General features: G+C 45.5%; 1 protein-coding gene across 6 annotated transcripts in view; it reads left to right on the top strand.

The window, feature by feature from the left end:
• Positions 1–18,339, top strand: part of utrn (utrophin) — a 164,932-nt gene that overhangs the window by 22,929 nt on the left and 123,664 nt on the right. For all 6 annotated transcript variants that reach the window (XM_062411214.1, XM_062411219.1, XM_062411216.1 and 3 more), the window contains 21 exons: positions 709–824; positions 1,398–1,558; positions 4,686–4,910; positions 6,284–6,465; positions 7,278–7,428; positions 7,678–7,797; positions 8,295–8,396; positions 8,552–8,659; positions 8,820–8,999; positions 9,473–9,645; positions 9,739–9,862; positions 9,949–10,036; positions 10,580–10,824; positions 11,913–12,081; positions 13,829–13,956; positions 15,519–15,656; positions 15,748–15,861; positions 15,954–16,109; positions 16,288–16,458; positions 16,547–16,738; positions 17,425–17,559. In XM_062411214.1, coding sequence (XP_062267198.1) covers positions 709–824; positions 1,398–1,558; positions 4,686–4,910; positions 6,284–6,465; positions 7,278–7,428; positions 7,678–7,797; positions 8,295–8,396; positions 8,552–8,659; positions 8,820–8,999; positions 9,473–9,645; positions 9,739–9,862; positions 9,949–10,036; positions 10,580–10,824; positions 11,913–12,081; positions 13,829–13,956; positions 15,519–15,656; positions 15,748–15,861; positions 15,954–16,109; positions 16,288–16,458; positions 16,547–16,738; positions 17,425–17,559 — 3,178 coding nt within the window. The remainder of the gene's footprint in view (positions 1–708; positions 825–1,397; positions 1,559–4,685; positions 4,911–6,283; positions 6,466–7,277; positions 7,429–7,677; positions 7,798–8,294; positions 8,397–8,551; positions 8,660–8,819; positions 9,000–9,472; positions 9,646–9,738; positions 9,863–9,948; positions 10,037–10,579; positions 10,825–11,912; positions 12,082–13,828; positions 13,957–15,518; positions 15,657–15,747; positions 15,862–15,953; positions 16,110–16,287; positions 16,459–16,546; positions 16,739–17,424; positions 17,560–18,339) is intronic.

Below are 18,339 nucleotides of genomic sequence, written 5' to 3'. Positions count from 1 at the left end.
TCACACTGTGTCTGTTGTGTGTGAAAGAAAGAGACGGGCGAGGAGTGTTTGGGGTGTTTCCCCCCCTTTGAGTAACCTCTTGTCCTTACCAGTGACATGCATGTACACACACACACACAAACGGGCCTGTGAGCTGTGAGAAAGGCCAGTGTTGGTTTAGACCTGGGCCGGGGTTTAGGTGGATCAGTGAACCCACACATTCCAAACCCGGATGGCCTCAACACAAGTCCCCTCCGTACCACTCGTCTGTTTGCTGGACATTTATATATAAATGATATAATTGTGGTATGTGAAAAAATATTTTGTTGACATTTTATTTGTGTTTGTTTGACAGAAGCTGTGGATCTGAAAAATGATATTGATATTAATTCATTCAGATGAGGGAAAATTTATGATTATTTCCTTATTGTGTTGGTATACAATTTTTTTTTTTCCTTGTCTTGCTGAATTAGTGCATTCATCTGAGTGTTGCATTTCTATCACTTCGATATCGGAACAGATTTAAAACCTGTGACTGCTGCAGAGTCATTTGGGAGTAAATGCAAATCCTATCCATTCCAATCGCAGACAAAAGAACGATGTCAGTGGGTGTCAGTGGATTTTTGGATCCGTGGAAAAGGGGCGTCAGTGGTGTGATCTTTATGAAACTTCCAAAGACACCGTCACCATGTTGCTGTTCTCATGCCGTCTGTTCTCTTGTGTTCTCAGGCCGAACGCCTTCAGTTGGGATCAGGTGGTCAAGCTGAGCCCGGTGGAAAGACTGGAACATGCCTTCACCGTAGCCAAAGACCAGCTGGCTATTGTTCGGCTGCTGGATGCTGAAGGTACTGACACGCGGTATTTATCTGGACAAGATCGATTCCAAGAAAGTTTCATGAAAATTACAATCGCTGCCTTTAATAGTAGTCCCGTAAAAGTAGAAATCGAATAGGGAAATACTTTATTTTTCTTTTTTCTCTCTGCAAAATTCCCTCATATTAAAACATGGTCCACACTCACAAAGCCGTCCTTCATGTCCTGCCAGCAGTCGGATGAACCCACAGGAGAGAAAGTCACTCGGTGTGGTCTTTGGCTGAGAGTTTCTAAGAAACTGTGTTTGCTCAGAATGTTTTTCTGGTTTATGTTGCACCTGTAGTTGCTCATGTACTTAAGCTTCATAAATACACACAGTTTTTGTAATGTCATGACCCAGGGGCGGCTACACCTGCCTCTGACGCTCTTCGTATAATTATCAACCGCTGCCTCGCTCCATCTGCCGCGCTGCCTTTCTCCTCGTTCAATTTTCTCCACATTATCTCCCGCCTGCTCGCTCCCTCCCTTTAATTTGTATGTGTGATCTTCTGCTGCCCTACATCCACCTCCTTTCCACCATATCTCCTACCCCCTCTTTCTCTCAGACGTGGCGGTGCAGCTCCCAGATAAGAAGTCCATCATCATGTACGTGACGTCTCTGTTCGCGGTGCTGCCCAAAGATGTGAGCATGGAGGCGATCAGGGAAGTGGAGACGCTGCCACGCAGATTCAAATCGGAGGACTCGGGTCCGGGCCTCAGCACTCAGGTAAAATATACAGCGTGTGACAGATGCTACCCTCATGTGATAAGAAACACCAGGGTACTGGAGTAGATTCTAGTTTTTAGGAACAAGTTGGTTGCATGCTACACCAAAGGGAGAATCTGTACTACTCTCACAACCTTTAAAACTACTCATACAGTCCACTGCTGAGTCTGTTTTTGAAAGATTCCAAATTCAAGGTCCAGGCCTCCTCTCTCCTCACCTTTAAGTCCCTCCAGCACCTGTCTGACCTCCTCCACCCCTGTCCTCCACCCCTGTGGTTCTCACATACAGGTCTACGCATCGTCATCACCCGTATTTACCGGAGACCACATGGTCCCTGGGCATTCAGAGTGGCAGCCCCCACCCTCTGGAGCTCTCTCCCATCCAATAATCCATCAAATTTGGGTGTTGATCCTGATCAGGGGGAGGATCCAAAGTTTTTATTTATGGTTTTCCTTGATTATTTTAAGCTAAATATTTGTTTGCCGTGGTATTAACCCTGGCAAAAATAAAATCACATCAGCTCATTTTAAAATAGATCTAAAGCGGTGGTTGCAAAACCAAAAACTAAAACCTGAACCCGTAAGTGCTTCACCCTTTGCTGCTGCGTTCTGTTCCTGATAACGTTCAGTGTGAAGGCCACTCAACACGGTTCTGTGCGAGCGCAAGGAACAAATTGCAAAGTGTCTCATTGTGCGTTGCCAGATACTATGAGTCACTCCCATTCTGAAAAAGCCTTCTCCTTCCTTCTCTCCAGCGCCGCTCATGAAAAACACAGCAGGCGCTGGGGGAGCAGGGCTGTGACTCACCACTCTGACATTAGCCAACAGAGCGAGCCGCGTGCTGCTGGAAACACAGAGCTGAAAAGGGGATGGAAGGAAATGTGGGAATGAATTGGTGAGAGAGGGAGTGTGTGTGCCGAGAGTTGACAAGGAAAGTTACTTGGGCATTAAACATGTCTTTGTGCGGGCGGGCGAGGGGCTTTGGTATGCCACGCTTGATTTATATGGACTTCTCTGCTGTTTCATTAACTTGTGATCATAATCTAATGCTTTGTCCGGCACCTTTTCTTTACATCTAGTTTCATTGGAACCAAAAACAGTATGTTTTAATTCATCAAATTGATTAGATATTAAATAAATTTGCAGCCCCTCCCAGCCTAATTGTGCTCGCTCCCTTTCCATCCCATACAACCCCTGGGGCAGCTCTTGTTAATGGTTCCTAGTCAGAAAATCCAGGAACCACCTCCCCAACTTTTTATCGTCCGTGGGCACATATTTCTCACGCCATGGAACGAGGGCTGGAAAGTCTTTCTAAGGAGCGCTCTGATTGGTCCTATGCAGGGTTTACTTTCCTGGAGCGCTCTCTCTCCTCAAAGGGCGCGATGCTGAAACCGGGAGGAGGAGAAATAAAGGCTCTTTGTATTAGATGCTCGTGTTTGCTTCCCCTCCTGAAGTTTGAGATTCACAACAAAAGCTCCATGATGTGATACGTGTTGATTTTAGTCGTTTAGTAATTTCTTCCGTGGTTCGGCATTTCGAAAATTCTTGTGTTTTAGATGTGATGATTGCTTCCTCAGAGTTGTTACATCCCTGATGATCAGTGCACTGGCATATGCACGGTAATATACGACAAGCCCCAGAATCCCAGCTGCAGGAGTGATGAATGCAGGGATTCAGTTGAGCAAATCATCTGGTGATAATAAAAGGTTCTGTTGAGCGCGACCACAGCTATTTTACAGCCATTCAAGTCAATAAATAGACCAAGGCTGCAGTTCTCTCTCTCTCTCTCTCTCTCTCTCTCTCGCTCTCTCGCTCTCTCGCTCTCTGTGTGTCGCTCTGTCTCTGCTCCAACATGTGGGATCCACTCACAGCGTTTCTGTATCTTACTCCAAAATATTCAAAAGGTCATTGAATATTTTCAGCAGGTGACCTTTTCCTTGAGTTTGCCGCTCACACATTAGAGCTTTGTAACTTCAGCCCTGTTAAACAAAGGTCAGTTTGACTTGTTACTGTACTGGTCCCTACACACCCATTAGCAATTCTGTCATCTTTGACTCGGCCCGGCTGCCGCTGCACAGATTTCTATCTCCTCTTGGTTTCAGCTCCAGACAGATTTGTCGAGCTCTGTCGATTCTTGTTTTAAATGGAAACACGGGACAGTTCAGTGCTGCCGTCCACAAACGACATTGCGTGTCCAAGTGGACTTCAACAATATTAGATATTGCTGAAGCTGAATTTTGTAGTGGTTCAATGCAGAGTACCTCTTCTACATATGCCCTCCACTGTCTGTTTCTGTATCTACTTGATGTATTTATCTGTAATCAGGGAAAACCTTGAGCTTGGGTCGTGTTCGGACACGAAAGCAGCATGCCTGATGGGTTGGGTTAGTTTTCTGTCCAGCTGGGTCGGGTCGGACAGAAAATTGTGGCCCGAGCTGCTCTCTAGTTCAGATAATTGCTGTTTTGGGAAGTTCTTGATGAAGGACAGTACAATAACTGCCTCTACACCGGCTCGTTTGCTTTCGTTGTGTTCCTGATGAGATGAAGAGATAAACACGCTCTTCCCCCTTTCTCTTTAGAACAATCATTTCCTTCTCTCTGACCGTACACCCAACTCTACTTGTTGATATTACTTTGTTTCAAGCTCACTGCTGTTCCTAGAATGAGGATTGACCTTCCCAGCGTGCCAGGACCACCTCCCAGCATGCCATAATAGGGCCGCAGTTGTTTTTTTTTCTTAACTGAGAGCGGACAGGCCACTCTGCATGCTCCAGAGCTGCGCTGGCCCCTCCTAGATGTCTGCTTCTATTTTAAAACTTGTCATCTGATTATGACAAATGAAATTCCCAGTAAAATAGAATGTTTGATAGAAATTGTGGAATCTGAGTAATTTAGATGTTCAGGTTTGTGTTTTTTAATGTGACCATGTAACTGGGACTTATCAAAGAAGCAAAAAAGAAACGTTTTAATTTAAAAACAATAGATTTGATCCTGTGTAATGTTAAAGTAAAATGCTGTTCGTAAAGTGCTGATTTTTTTGTATTATATTGCTCTAATAAAATACAGTAATGATCACACACACAATGTAAAGTCAGTGTCCAATCACAACCTGCCTCATGTGTGTCTCAGAGTGCAAAGATGCAGGAAGCAAGCAGCAGCCCCCGGCCCGAGACCCCCGGCACGCTGACGGAGGGCGAGATGGAGGACAGCCGGCCGGAGGTGGACCTGGACAGCTACCAGACCACCCTGGAGGAAGTTCTGACCTGGCTGCTGTCGGCCGAGGACGCCCTGCATATCCAGGACGAGGTGTCGGACGACGTGGAAGACGTCAAGGATCAGTTTCACACACACGAGGTAGGAGGAGAGGAGCGGCGCGACTTATGTCATGCAGAGGTGCAAACGCATGCAGGCACACGTATACGGAGATAACAATGAGTGTAGTATTTCACCTATGGACAGAATGATGAGTTGTTCAGTGGTTCTCAAAGGTTAATTGATGAAAAGTCTAAAATCTTAAAAACAAGATTCTCAATAAACTTTCCTAATGACTATTGTTTATCAGTTTTTATTGACACATTATATTTAGATATAAGTGTCAAACAATACCTGGCACAGTTACCTGACATATATAATGTCTGACTAGCACACCTGGTTTTTGTCTTAGAACTGTCAACCTCCACGTTTGACTCTGCAAATAGCATAATAGCATTCCACAGATAGAGGCCTCCCACAACCCACAGTACATACTCCGTACATGTCGTGAATGTCAAGAATTCTGCTGGGTACAGTGGCGCAGTAGCACCCCATGGTGCCCCAGCCCAGTACTCCCTTGCCAGAGAAGGTGCAGTCACAGGGTCTGTGTCTGTGCCTGTGCCTGTGCATGTGTGTAAAGGGGCTTTGGCAGGATTCCCTTGGCTGAGATGTGAATATTTGTGAAGTCTAATGTCTGGAATCCAGGTCAAAGCAGAAAGCTGGTAGTGAGACGGGAGAGCAACAAGACTCAAAAGCCTCTTTAACAGCCAGGCTTTTCAAGAGGTCTGAAAAAATCAATCCCGTTTGTTTCGGCCTGGTTGTTCGCGGACTTACCCCAGCTTCTCCAGCAAAGCCTCATTAAAAACAATGGGCTCAGAGGTGCAGTCAAAAATGCTTACTCATCCAGAGAAAAGAACAATAACTCAATTCATTGGCCTTATTTTGCTCACTACAAGAACCAGTAAATAGCAGCCCCTCTAAGGAGCTAAGAAGCAGCCAAATTCCTTCACATTTGCTCTTTATTCTGTTTCTTCTTGAGGCGTTTTTTCTCTCCTCTTCTGTTGTGCAATTGGCCCCAGTTGGCCACTTGAGTTCACCCCTCAGTGAGCGCTCACAGGCAATACTCACTAATACAAGGCTGATGCCCAGCACCTCTGCAGGGTGTTTTTAACTGTTACACCGAGTGACGTGAGAGGGCAGAGAGAGAAACCAATCCAGATGTTAGTCTTCTGGTGCCAAGTGGCAACATGGAGCCCCGGATTATATAACCAGTATGTGGCTGGGGAGTTATACTGAATCTGGGTAAAGGTATGTGGTTAGACAATGTCTCCCTTAGCTTAACTTACCCTTATATTCAATTTTATTATCTCATCTTTTGTTTTGTTCTAAGTACACAGCTTCAAGTTTCAAACTTTCAGAGTCAGAGATTTGCTGTCAGTGTTTCCCCTAACCCTGTTCTCCTCCTCCCCCCACAGGCCTTCATGATGGAGCTGACAGCACACCAGAGCAGTGTGGGTAATGTGCTGCAAGCTGGTAACCAGCTGATCGCACAGGGCAATCTGACTGAGGAGGAGGAGGATGAAATCCGGGAGCAGATGAGCCTCCTCAACTCCCGCTGGGAGAGCCTCCGAGTGGCCAGCATGGACCGACAGGCCAGGTAGATACACTCACACACTCACACAGACACACACACACACCTGTTTAAAATGGCACCAACTCTACTACGGATCCCCATTTTAGTCTGGACAGGCAGAAACTGAGATGTTTGGAAACTAGACTCACAACCGGTTGTGTCTTTTCAGTCATGACATAGCCTTCACTGATTCGTCAGGCTCCTGTCACATGACCCCTGTTTTGGAAGAAAACAGCTGTCATTAATGTAACTTGAGCTTTAATCCTAAAGTAGTAGTAAAACACCTTTGCTTAGTGTCATTTCTCCCTCAAACTCGAAAAGATTCAATTAGTTTTACAGTGTAGTTTTCAGGGCCCTCGCATCATGAGCCACTAATTCAAGTGGAGTTGAATTTCCTCTGACTCACTGTTGGATCCTACATGTTTATGAGTTTTCCTGTGTTTAAGTCTGCAAGCTGTGTGAAGGTGACACCTGATAAGCCTCCCAAGGCCTCACAAGTCGTCCGCTCAATCTGGGTTATCAAGGTTTATGATGCTTCAGACACACACACACCCACATTCACAAAGTTGTTAGTAAAGCGTATTTATGATGTCCACTCGAGTATTTGTTGACCCTGATTTAAAATGTAAGTTCTAGTTTGTGGCACGACTCGTTGTCTGTGGAGTCCGTGCACAGCATTGTCACTCCCTCAGTCTTTGTGCCGCTGTCAGATAACCACCCCAACAGGCTGTTTCACCTCAAAGTTTATTCAGCCGATTGTTTTTATTCCCCGTCTACCTCCATACACCCAGTCCGCTGTCGGCCTTTGTCCCAGCTCTCACCTTCTCTGTCCCCAGGCTCCACGAAGTCCTGATGGATCTTCAGCAGCAGCAGTTGCAGCAGCTTTCTGATTGGCTCACGAAGACTGAAGAGCGAATCAGGAGGATCGAGACAGAGGCGACGCCTAAAGACGTGGAGCTCTACCAAGAACAGATAGAGCTGCACAAAGTAAACACAGATTTCCCCTTGAAGCATTTTCTGTTTTGGATGAATTTAGTTATTGGAGAAATTGTTATTGATTTAACGAAACACGATCAAGTAGAAAAATATCCTGGTTTGTTTCTCTTGTTTATCCAAATTGATGAAATACAGATTTTTGGCTACCTTTGTGTCTCGTATAGTGTAAAGATGTTGATGTTCTGTTAAAGGCCAATTTGTGACCTGTGCTGAATTCACTATTTGCGTTTTCTTTTTCAGGAGCTTCAGAACGACCTGGAGGCCGAGCAGGTGAAGGTGAACTCCCTCACACACATGGTGGTCGTGGTGGATGAAAACAGCGGTGAGAGCGCCACTGCTGCCCTGGAGGAGCAACTACAGGTAAGTTGACAGACTGATTGCTGTTGTTTGGCTCCTAATTTGTGTTTAGGTCAATTAAAGACTCTAATTTGATTGTTGCAAAGGGTTGTTTTTCTTTTTCGCTTGATGGACACTGTAGTGTACACTGATGGACCAGCCCCCCCCGTCAGCTGAGATTGGCTCCATTCCTCCCGCTACCCTTAAAGGATAAAAACGAATTATGCTGCCTTTATGTATGAAAAGAGATATGTCCATTTCAAACGATATAACAGTCATTGCCCATATGCTTCCATATTTCCTTTTCGTTGGCATGGTTGTTAAGCAATACATCTATCAGTCTATATACATGTATATATTATTTATACAAAGTGAACGACTAGTACTGGGCACCATTAGCTTTAAAAGGATGGATATTGTGGCTGTAGATATTGTCTTTCCGTCTATGAACTCTGGTGTAAAACCTTTACCACACCGTTGCTCCTTCTTCTTCTTAGTTTCTGTGTTTATCCCACTTTCAGACATTGGGTGAGCGCTGGGCAGCCGTGTGCCGCTGGACGGAGGAGAGGTGGCACAAGCTGCAGGACGTCTTCATGGTGTGGCAGCAGCTTCTGTCCGACCAGGTAGGACGGCCCCACCAACGCATACAGGCAGGACACCTGTATCTCAGCCTGACGTGCACAAAGCGGTCCATTGAACCCTTTTATCTGTGTTGGAAATATGTACCTGACAGCTCTAATTTGTGAAATTATAAGCTGCTCTCCCACCTCCTCTGCAGAGTTTGTTTCGAGAGTGGTTGGCAGAAAAAGAGGAGGCTCTGACTGAAGTACAGACAAGCAACTTTAAGGACCCGGGGGAAATGAATACTAATGTGCGCCGATTAGCAGTAAGTAGACTCCCAGTCTTGGTATAATTGCTATTCTGTAATGTAAGCCTCTACTCTGAAATATAATGTATCGCTAACTTACCAACAGATAATTCAACAGCAGCTGCAACAGTCAAACTGTGCATTTTGCACTTTAATCCTGTTTAATTCAATCTTCTAGATTTTAAAGGAAGACATGGAAAAGAAGAGGAGAACTCTGGACCAGCTGTCTGATGAGGGACAGGACGTGATATCTCTGCTGCGGAGTCCTGAGGCAGGAGCCAAGATCGAGGTGGACACAGAGGATCTGGCTCATAGATGGGACAACCTGGTGCAGAGGCTGGAGGATTGTTCCTTCCAGGTGTGTGTGGGTTTGTGTTTGTGTTGTCCAGGGGGTTTATCTTCCTGTTGACTGTATTTAAAACAGTCACCGTGACTAGGACATCTGAACTGATTGAAAGTGCAAAGATACCGGCTTTACAATCCACACTTTCACTTACGATTAAATAATATGATTAAAAAGAAACTCTGCTTCTTTATGATAAATAGTTCAGCCAGACATCTTGCGTCGGAATTGTTTCTTGCAGCAGCAGAACATGCTCAAAGAAGTAGTTTGAACATCATCATTTTTTATTATAACTTAGTCAGAAAACCGAACTGTTCCAATAAAAGGATAACAATTTGGCTAAAGCCCTCCAACATTGGGAGTGTGTGAAATCAGACAAGTTTATCTGTGGTTCTCTGAGAAAAAGCTTTCTGTCCACGTTTGTGTATGATTCTGTAACAGTGGTTGACTTCGCCCTGTTCTTAATGATTCTCTAACTCACTGCTAAGGTGATGGAAGCTGTGACAGACTCCGGGATGACTCAGATGGAAGACGTAGAAGACGTTGTGGACACGGCTCCTGTGGCTGTGGCTGCTGCTGCGTCCAGCCCTGACCAGGAGTTGGCTCCACCCGCTCCCCCGAAGAAACGCCTGGTGGAGACCGATGCTGAAGTCAGGAGAAAGTAGGAACCGAGACACAAACAAAATATTGCACCCTTACTTGACAATTGCAAAAATAAGAGACATGTAAACACATTGTTTTATTTGTTCTGCAGGTTTGAAAACCAGCTTTCTGAGCTCCTCAGCTGGATCAAAACGTATAAGACGTCTCTTCAGGCTCTGGCGTCCGCGCACCCTGAGACGACACCTCACTCACCAGACCTACAGGAGAAGCTGAAGGTGAACATGCAGTGTAAAAACAGACAAATGTTACTTTTGTCCCGAGCATATGAGTTGAAAATCTTTTATTTTTCAAATCACTTCAGGGCTTGGAGTCGGACCTCACAGGAAAGGAAGCCACAGTTGGTCAGGTGGTCCAGGAGGGACGGGTCCTGATGGACCAGTTGGAGAGAGGTACGGAGGACAAGAGTAATATGCTTCTGCAGAAATCCTCCACTCCCTGTTCAACTGTGTTTGTCTTGTATGATTTTACTACGTTTCCACAGCCGCTCTCTTTATTTACATGTGTAAAGTTTTATCGCCATTCAGTTTTCGCTGCTGGTAGTCCCAACATGTGTTAGTGTTTGTATGTGTGGAGCAGTAAAAGGTTTGTCAGCCTGCAGGCTTTACTGACTTCATATAAGAGCTCAATGAAATGAAGTGGAGTTCTCTTTTAGTTTACACTGTTCTGGAGGCAGTGAAGTGAGGGAGCAGCACCGCACGTTAAACTTTCCATTATACTCAAATTCTTTTATTCTCCTCATTTATATTGTTTTCTCATCCGTGGTGCCAGTTCCCCCCCCCCACCCCCCCACCCTTTTTTTATCTACTCTCTCTGGCGACTTTTTCCTCCATCAAAACCTCACAACACAGGCTCTGACACATTCAGAATAAACAATCTAAAACTTAATTATTTGTGTATTTACACATCTGTCGGCCTCTGTGTGTCTCCTGCAGAGGGGGTGTGTGTGGACTCGCTGAGAGCAGACGTGGGCCTGATCCAAACCGAGTGGGACGTCTGTGCGAGGGAGCTGGGGGCAGCTGGGGAGCGAGTTCAGACCCAGACCCGGGTCAGCTCTGTGTCTGCAGAGCTCACAGACCTGGACGGGGTCTTGGAGGAGCAGGACCGATGGCTGGACTCAACCTCGGCTGTAGAAAAGTGCGACGAGGCCGAGCTGAGAAACTTGAGCGGAGAATGTCAGGTGAGGGTCAGATAACTTGAAATGGGAATTATTGATGAATAATACAAATTACAAGCAATGTTTACGTAGTCTAGTGGGAAAAACATTGCAAACTAATCTTAATATATTCTAGCTGCTCTTGTGTTGCCTGTGTTTGAAGTCAAAGTGATAGTGATATTGTTATGAATGGAGGGCTATGGGCTATTTTACACACACTGAGGCAGCTTGATCCTAACACCATTCTTATTATCCTCTGCCTCAAAGTAGAGAAACCCTGCACTGTACAGCAAACCAACCTTTTCATTAGTTGATAATATTGGTTATCATTGTGGAATTGCCATATTTTCAAAGTTTTCAGAGGAAATACAATCATTTAATCCTTGATCCAAGTACAAATTTCTGTCTGAGCGGATTTTAGTATCAATTTTCTTGGTAATCTGATTACATCATCCTGATAACATGTAAACTGTTACTACCCGACCTTGGGTTTGGAGTCATTGTCTCAATCCACATTCACCCTGATCTCCTGTGTATGACTGTAATCCTTCAATTTCACCTCTGACCCCTTCGTCAATCCTCTTAGATTCAGCTCATGCAATCGCACTTATTCAGTAAGAATTTAATATTTCACTGCAGGGTCGAAGTCAAAACTAGCATATGAGGGTAAACTCATTTAAAAGACTTGACTCAAATACTTGAAAAGTAAATTAACTATACACAGAGTAAGACTGATAGATAGGCAAAGCCAGTGAATTTCAATCACAGCTCAATAAGAGGCTGAAAAAAACACTTTCCATTTTTTTTCTCATCATTCTGAATCATTCCAATAAAGAAGTCAAAAAATTGCATGAATAAAACCACTAATCATAGAGGCGGCAACTGTAGCCTCAGTTGCTTAGAGCTCATATATAACCACTATTCACATTTAGCTGTCTCATTTTTATGCCAAGGGACGAACCCCTTCCTCAGGCATTTCTGTAAAATGTCGTCTTCTGTCCGAATGTGCAAGAAAACAGAAAACGATCTCTGCTGAATGAGCAATTATGACGATGACGCCTCGTTATGAGCAAATCGATTAACTGTCCCTGTTCTCTTGTCGTCCTCCTCAGTCCCGACTCGTCCAGGTCACCGCACTGAGGCCTCGACTGGAGCAGCTCTCTGCAGAGGCCGGATCACTGGGTGCCGTGCCTTCGCTGAAAGACAGCATGGTGGTGGTCTCTGCACATCACGCCTCTACGCTGCAGCGGCTACAGAGCAGAGAGGAAGAAGTCAGCAAAGGTACTTCTGCGGAACTATATCAAAATGACGTGTTAAATCTGAGCAAGGGAACCTGTTGCAGAGCTCTGCGCAGGTGTCAACACTCCCACATGCTTTTCATGGACCTGGCAGCCTCGGGACATTCTCTGATTCCAGACAGCTGCAGGACGGAGATTTAAACCCCCTTTAAGACAAAGATCCATTTCTCTCGGCTCCAAGCTTTCAGGTTTAACGGGGGGACTGAGAGAGTGATGGCCGAGATCTGCAGAGTTCAGTCCCAGCGTGGTTGTGTAAATTTTGACATTAGCGTTTGTGCGGAACCTTGGCGAGCCGCGAGTAATAGACAATGCCCTTATATGGCCTCCAAAAGAGCACAGATGTGTGAACACCCGCCAGCGATTGTGTGTGAGATCATGTCTCTGCTGCCAGCTCCATCTCCACCTGAGGTTGGGACATGGACCCTGAGGAGCCTTAAAAACCAGTCACTGTTTTACTTCCTCGGAATTTACACACACAGCTCTGCGCCAAAAAGCGAGTCTGTAAACGGAGGCTCGAGTTGACTGAGCTTCTCCGCTCATGACCATAGGTGTGTGTGACTGTGTGTGTGTGTGTGTATGTGTGTGTGACCATGACCGTGTGTGTGACCGTGTGTGTGACCGTGTGTGTGTCTTGCTTGAGCTTTAATGACTGTGAAGATTTGGATGATTGCCAACGCAAACCATTTTGTTTCTGCTTGAGGGGAGTTTGCCTCTTGCCGGGGCCTCCTTCTATCTCTATCTCTCTCCCCCCTCAACCCCCCGCTCGCTCTCCCAGTTACGCTCCATCTATGCTCTTTGTGTGTATAAACACAGCCGGATTATGTAAGCATTAACTCACCTGCTAATTAAAAACACTGGCGGAGAAGGAGAGGAGCAGGGGGACGGCTGAAGAGAGGAGCCGGGACGGATGTAAATGTTACAGTTTAAATTAGGTTGAAGTTGGCTTTTTTGAAAGTGTTCTGTTTTTCAGTTAATCACATTTGCACTATGGGTAAAGAGAAGTCTAGTCCAGCCGTGTCTTGAATAATGCATCCCGCATGAATGACAGGTTTGACTGGTTAAGAGAGCGCAGCTTAATTTACTTTAAGGCAACGCGCTGCCTGGGATCCACCTATGGCAAAGTAAGCACACACATGTACACACAGCGAGAGAGACAGACAGAGAGAGGAAGAGAGAGAGAGGAATCCCAAATCAGCTCACCGCCCCCTTGTGGTAGAAAACGCTGGAAACCTGACGTAAATGTCTGGACACTCGAATTTAATAAGTAGTAATAATAAACTTTATTTATGGAGCGTAAAAAAAAAGAAGCTTTGAAAGTGCATGAAACAGAAAACACATGCAGTGTAATTAAGAATGCAAGAGACAATGAATATAATAAAGCAATAAAACAATCCTATATCAGGTCAAAAGCCATTTATGACCATGCGTTTTCAAAAGAGGATCCTGAGGCAGCGTGTTGGTGAAGGGAGTTTGTAACAGCTGAGAAACCCGAACAGTGAACGCCCTGACACCCTGGGTCTCAAGTCTCGCCCTGGGTACCCAGAGCAACAGCTGGTTAGCAGAAGGAAGTTTGTGGGCAGGGGGGTAACAGGAAGGTCCGCTAAGTAAAGTTAGTAAAGTTTAAAAACAAGCTAAGAGGTGAGAAATGGGTGTATTGTGATCAAATTTTCCAACATCTTGTAAGAAACTTAATATTTAGGTTAATATTCTCTCTCCTGGTCTTATTCCAGCCTTGGTTCCCCCGGAGGCCGAGGAGATGGCCCCGTGTCCTGTGGAGGCTCTGGAGGCCAGACTGGCCACTTTGAGAGAAGGAATCACAGACGTCCCCACCACTGAGGCGGCAGTGGAGCGGGCACAGGTGAGACGTCTCATAGTCCTGATGTGTGAGGACTCATGTTTCTCTGTCAAAACACCAAGTGAGGTAAATGTTTTAACCTTCCACCAAACATCATTTAAATATGTAAGGTATCCTGATAACTCCCATGCAGACAGCTTGCCTCAGGAGGTAGAGACAGTGAACCTATAACCAGAAGGTGGGTGGTTTGATCCCCGGGTTCCTACAGTCTGCATTTTAAAGATTTCTTGGACTGATTTTTTTTTTTTTTTTTTTTTTTACACATTGTTGTTTGAATCTTATCTTGTCACATATTATCTGTTGTTATGCAGTTTATTGTCACTGCCTGTATTAGTTTGTCAGAGATAGTTAATCTTATTATAGACATTCCTGGTTATACAAGGAAAAAAAGGAATTAACAAAATTAAGTGAAGATTTGCAAGAAACAAACAATTTAAAGAGTAAGTCTTTGATGAATTGATGAGGAATTGACGGATTGAGAATGCAGCTGATAGCACGTGACCTCTGGCCTCCAAACCGACAGGATTTCATGCTCAACAGTGACTTTGTTTGTGTCTGTGCTCGTGTGTATATCACTGTGTCATTATTTTATTCTCGCACACAATAGGCCCTTTATCAGTCACTCACTTCCCTCTGTGTTGTATCAACCCTCTCTGTAGAAGGAAAAGTGTGTGTGTGTGTGTGTGTGTGTGTGTGTGTGTGTGTGTGTGTGTGTGTGTGTGTGTGTGTGTGTGTGTGTGTGTGTGTGTGTGTGTGTGTGTGTGTGTGTGTGTGTGTGTGTGTGTGTGTGTGTGTGTGTGTGTGTGTGTGTGTGTGTGTGTGTGTTTTGGTATGTAGTTTGGATATGTGTGTGTGTGTGTGCGCTTCTCTCCTCTTCTATCTCCCGTGGAATGCGAGCTCAGTGCAGGCTCCAGTTATCGTGGCAGATAACAGGGCATGGTGCCGGTGAGGGATTGGGGGGGGGGTTGGTCTTGGCACATTCTTGGCAGCGAGCCGATGCCTGTAGCATGGAGTTCCTAACAGCCCCGTGTGGAGCTGCTCAACCAGTCAGTCAGCCTGACAACCACAACATTCAATCCCGTGACAGCAGACCGGCGGCCTGTTAGCATCAAGCCTAATTATAGAGGGTGATAACCATGGCGGACATGTTTTACAATAAACAAAGGAAAATTGTTTTTAATGTGGCAACATGACTTAAAGGGAGCAACTTGATTACCTGGGTTATAAAGCAAGTACTTCACATTACTTAAACACTGTGAAGGAAGGAAAAGTTTCAATGTGTTGGAGTCAGTGACATCTAGTGGTTAGGGTGCAGATTGCAACCACCTGAAAAGCCAGATTTACAAAAATATAAAAGTCACTAATGTTTTTTTTTACTTTGATAAAAAAGTAAATCCAAGAAATGAGGAATGTCCTCTACCTCTTCTAAACATTGTTTTACTTCCCTGTCATTTTTAACAGATTTCTTAAGCAGTAGTGTAGGAGTGTCCATGCTTGTCTAGAACTCTCACACACACAGAGAGTTTAGACATGTTATATTAAACCTGACCTCCTCTTCACCTCAGGCCCTGTGTTTAGAGATCGAGCAAACACAACAAGCCTCTGATCCGGCAGAACTACAAAGGTGGAGTCAACTTTCCTCCAAGGCCCGCGAGGAGCTGGGGACTCTGCAGTGCATCCTGGGGAGCATGAAGGACAACCAGGTAGAGAAAGCTGCCATTTGTTTGAAAGAAAGCTTCCCCTACTGGTAGAGATATGAATGGTTATAATACAGTTGTTCATTGCTGGTGTCAGGTCCGTGTGGTGCAAGTTGAACGTTGGTTGGATGCGGTTCAGGAGCTGTTGTCTCATGATGCCGCCGGGTTGAGCCAGACAGAGAGACCACGTGAAGAGCTTAACCAGTGCAAGGTGAGAGGACATAACAAACAGTAAAGCATCGGTAAAGCATTTAAAAGGTTTTAATAAGTGGATCGTTGATTTCTTTTCTTTCTGGTAATCAGGAGTATGTGAATGAGATGGAGTCAGTGGAAGGTTCGTTGAAGCAGATGGGAGAGAATGTGAGTGCCGTGCAGGCCACTGCAGTCCCGGGACTGGCCACGTGGGGGCAGGAGAAGTTGGACGAGTCCCGGGGCAAGTGGGACACGCTCAGCAAAAAGGTGCAGAATTAAACCCATAAAAAGTCACTTAGGACTTGAGATCTATTTATTATTCTATTTTAGATCATTTATCACTACTGTCATTCAAACCAACAATCTAAAAGTTCAAGCAAGAGAATTCTAACTTAGATTATTCGCATGTTTCTTAACAAACCCGGCGACACTTGCTCCTCTGCAGCTGCTGAGCCACCAGGAGCGCGCGGCAGAGCGTCAGGAGAAGCAGGTGAATCTGAAGAAGGACTTGGCGGAGATGCAGGAGTGGATGACACAGGTAGACGAGGAGTTTCTCATGAGGGACTTTGAGTACAAGGGTCCCGAGGAGCTGGAGGCATCGCTGGAGGAGATGAAGGTGCGTGTTCCACTGTTTGATGCTGCATGTGCACATGCAACTCTCGTTTCTCCGTTGACGTCCCCTCACCTGTCCTTCCCCCCCGCAGAGGGCTAAAGAGGATGTGCTGCAGAAGGAGGTGAAGGTAAAGATCCTGAAAGACAGCATCAACATGTTGGTGTCCAAAACAGCGCCACCTGGTGGAGGCAGTGGACAGGAGCTGACGACAGAGCTGGAGGGGGTGCTGGCCAATTATCACAAGCTGTGCGACCGCCTCAAGAGCAAGTGCCACACTCTGGAGGTAACAAGTTTGTTTTGGACAGGGTTAAAACATGATCTCTATTTTTCGTTTTGTTAGTGGATGTGCCATCTTTTAAAAAGGCTCCTGTGCCTCGTCATTTACATGAAAATACGTTTTTTTTTGTAGGAATGACCCAGATTGTTCGTTACCTTGCAGCTCTCAGCATCAGAGCGACATGTGGGTTGATGCGTTGTGTCCCTTTTGTTAATTTCCATGCTTGGAACAAGAGAAGCTGGAAGGAAACACTGCTGATTTATGTTTTCTTTGCTAATCTGTGAGTGTAAAATCACAGTCTGGGGCTTTGGCTGTGACGCTCATCTCTCCAGACTCCGCCGGGTAAAGATCAGACACGTCATCGAGTTGTGCTTATGCTTGTGTACGTTCTTTGCCGGAAGCCCATTAGTCACCATCGTCGTCTTTGTCCCTTGAGTTCTGCTGTTTAATCTGAGTTTAAGACTTTAAGATATTGTTGTGTTTTTCATTCGGTTTCTTTTTTTTAATTGAAAAGGACTGAATATTTAATAGAGCTGTCATCTTTGTTTCTCTGCTTGTGCACAGCTATAATGTAATGCATTTGTGTGTGTGTGTGTGTGTGTGTGTGTGTGTGTGTGTGTGTGTGTGTGTGTGTGTGTGTGTTTTTGTGTGTTTGTGTGTGTGTGTGTGTGTGTGTGTGTGTGTGTGTGTAGGAGGTGTGGTCCTGTTGGATGGAGCTGCTTCAGTACCTGGACATGGAGCAGAATTGGCTCAACACTGTGGAGGAGAAGGTTCAAGCCACTGAAAACCTTCCAGAGAGTACTGAGGCCGTCAGTGAAGCTCTGGAGGTGCAGAGACACACACCCACAAACACACACTCACGCCCTCACACACACACACACTGCATATTTCTGTACCTGCTGCCTTGTAGGTACAGAAACAGCCGGAATAGTAAGAAGCTGGGATGAAATGCCACCTCTTCAATAAACATACATTCATGGAAAGACAGCTTTAGTTTGGGAATCATTTCTCGAACCAAATGCTCAATTTAAAAAGTTGTTGATTTCCTCACCACCTCATTCTCTTTGACTTCTAAATTTCTTCTGCTCTGCTGCTATATCTGTAGATCGCCTGCAGCCCCACTGTCAAATCCGCTTTAATCACACTGCTGCTTCTGTACCGTTGCATAATGTTGAAGACAATTGAAGACCCTTAAAGACGACGTTTCCCCTTCTCTGCTTTGTCCTCACGTTTTCGGCTGTCCCCCCCCCCCCCCCCCACCCAGTCTCTCTCTCTCTCTCTTTCTACATTCTCTCACCCTTTACCCTTCCCTCTCTCCCAGTTTCCTAATCGGGCTCACCCCTCTGGGCGAGGGGAGGGGTGCTGTCGCCCTCTCCCTGTCCCTGTCCATCACTCCGGGGAAGGAAAAGCACATTTAATGACCCCACGTAAACAATGACTGTTGAAACCAAACATGTGTCGTCACTTGACAAGCCTCTCGCTCTCGCTCTCGCTCTCGCTCTCGCTCTCGCTCTCTCTCTCTCTCTCTCTGTGTTTCACTTGTCTCTCATTTGTCGTTCACCATCTTTTTGGGAGATTTGCCTTCATCTGACACACCCAGCATCTAC

The sequence above is a fragment of the Platichthys flesus genome, chromosome 18 (assembly GCF_949316205.1).
Source record: "Platichthys flesus chromosome 18, fPlaFle2.1, whole genome shotgun sequence".
Classification (NCBI taxonomy): domain Eukaryota; kingdom Metazoa; phylum Chordata; class Actinopteri; order Pleuronectiformes; family Pleuronectidae; genus Platichthys; species Platichthys flesus.
Note: the sequence above shows the minus strand (reverse complement) of the source record. Positions and strands in the feature narration are given on the sequence as shown.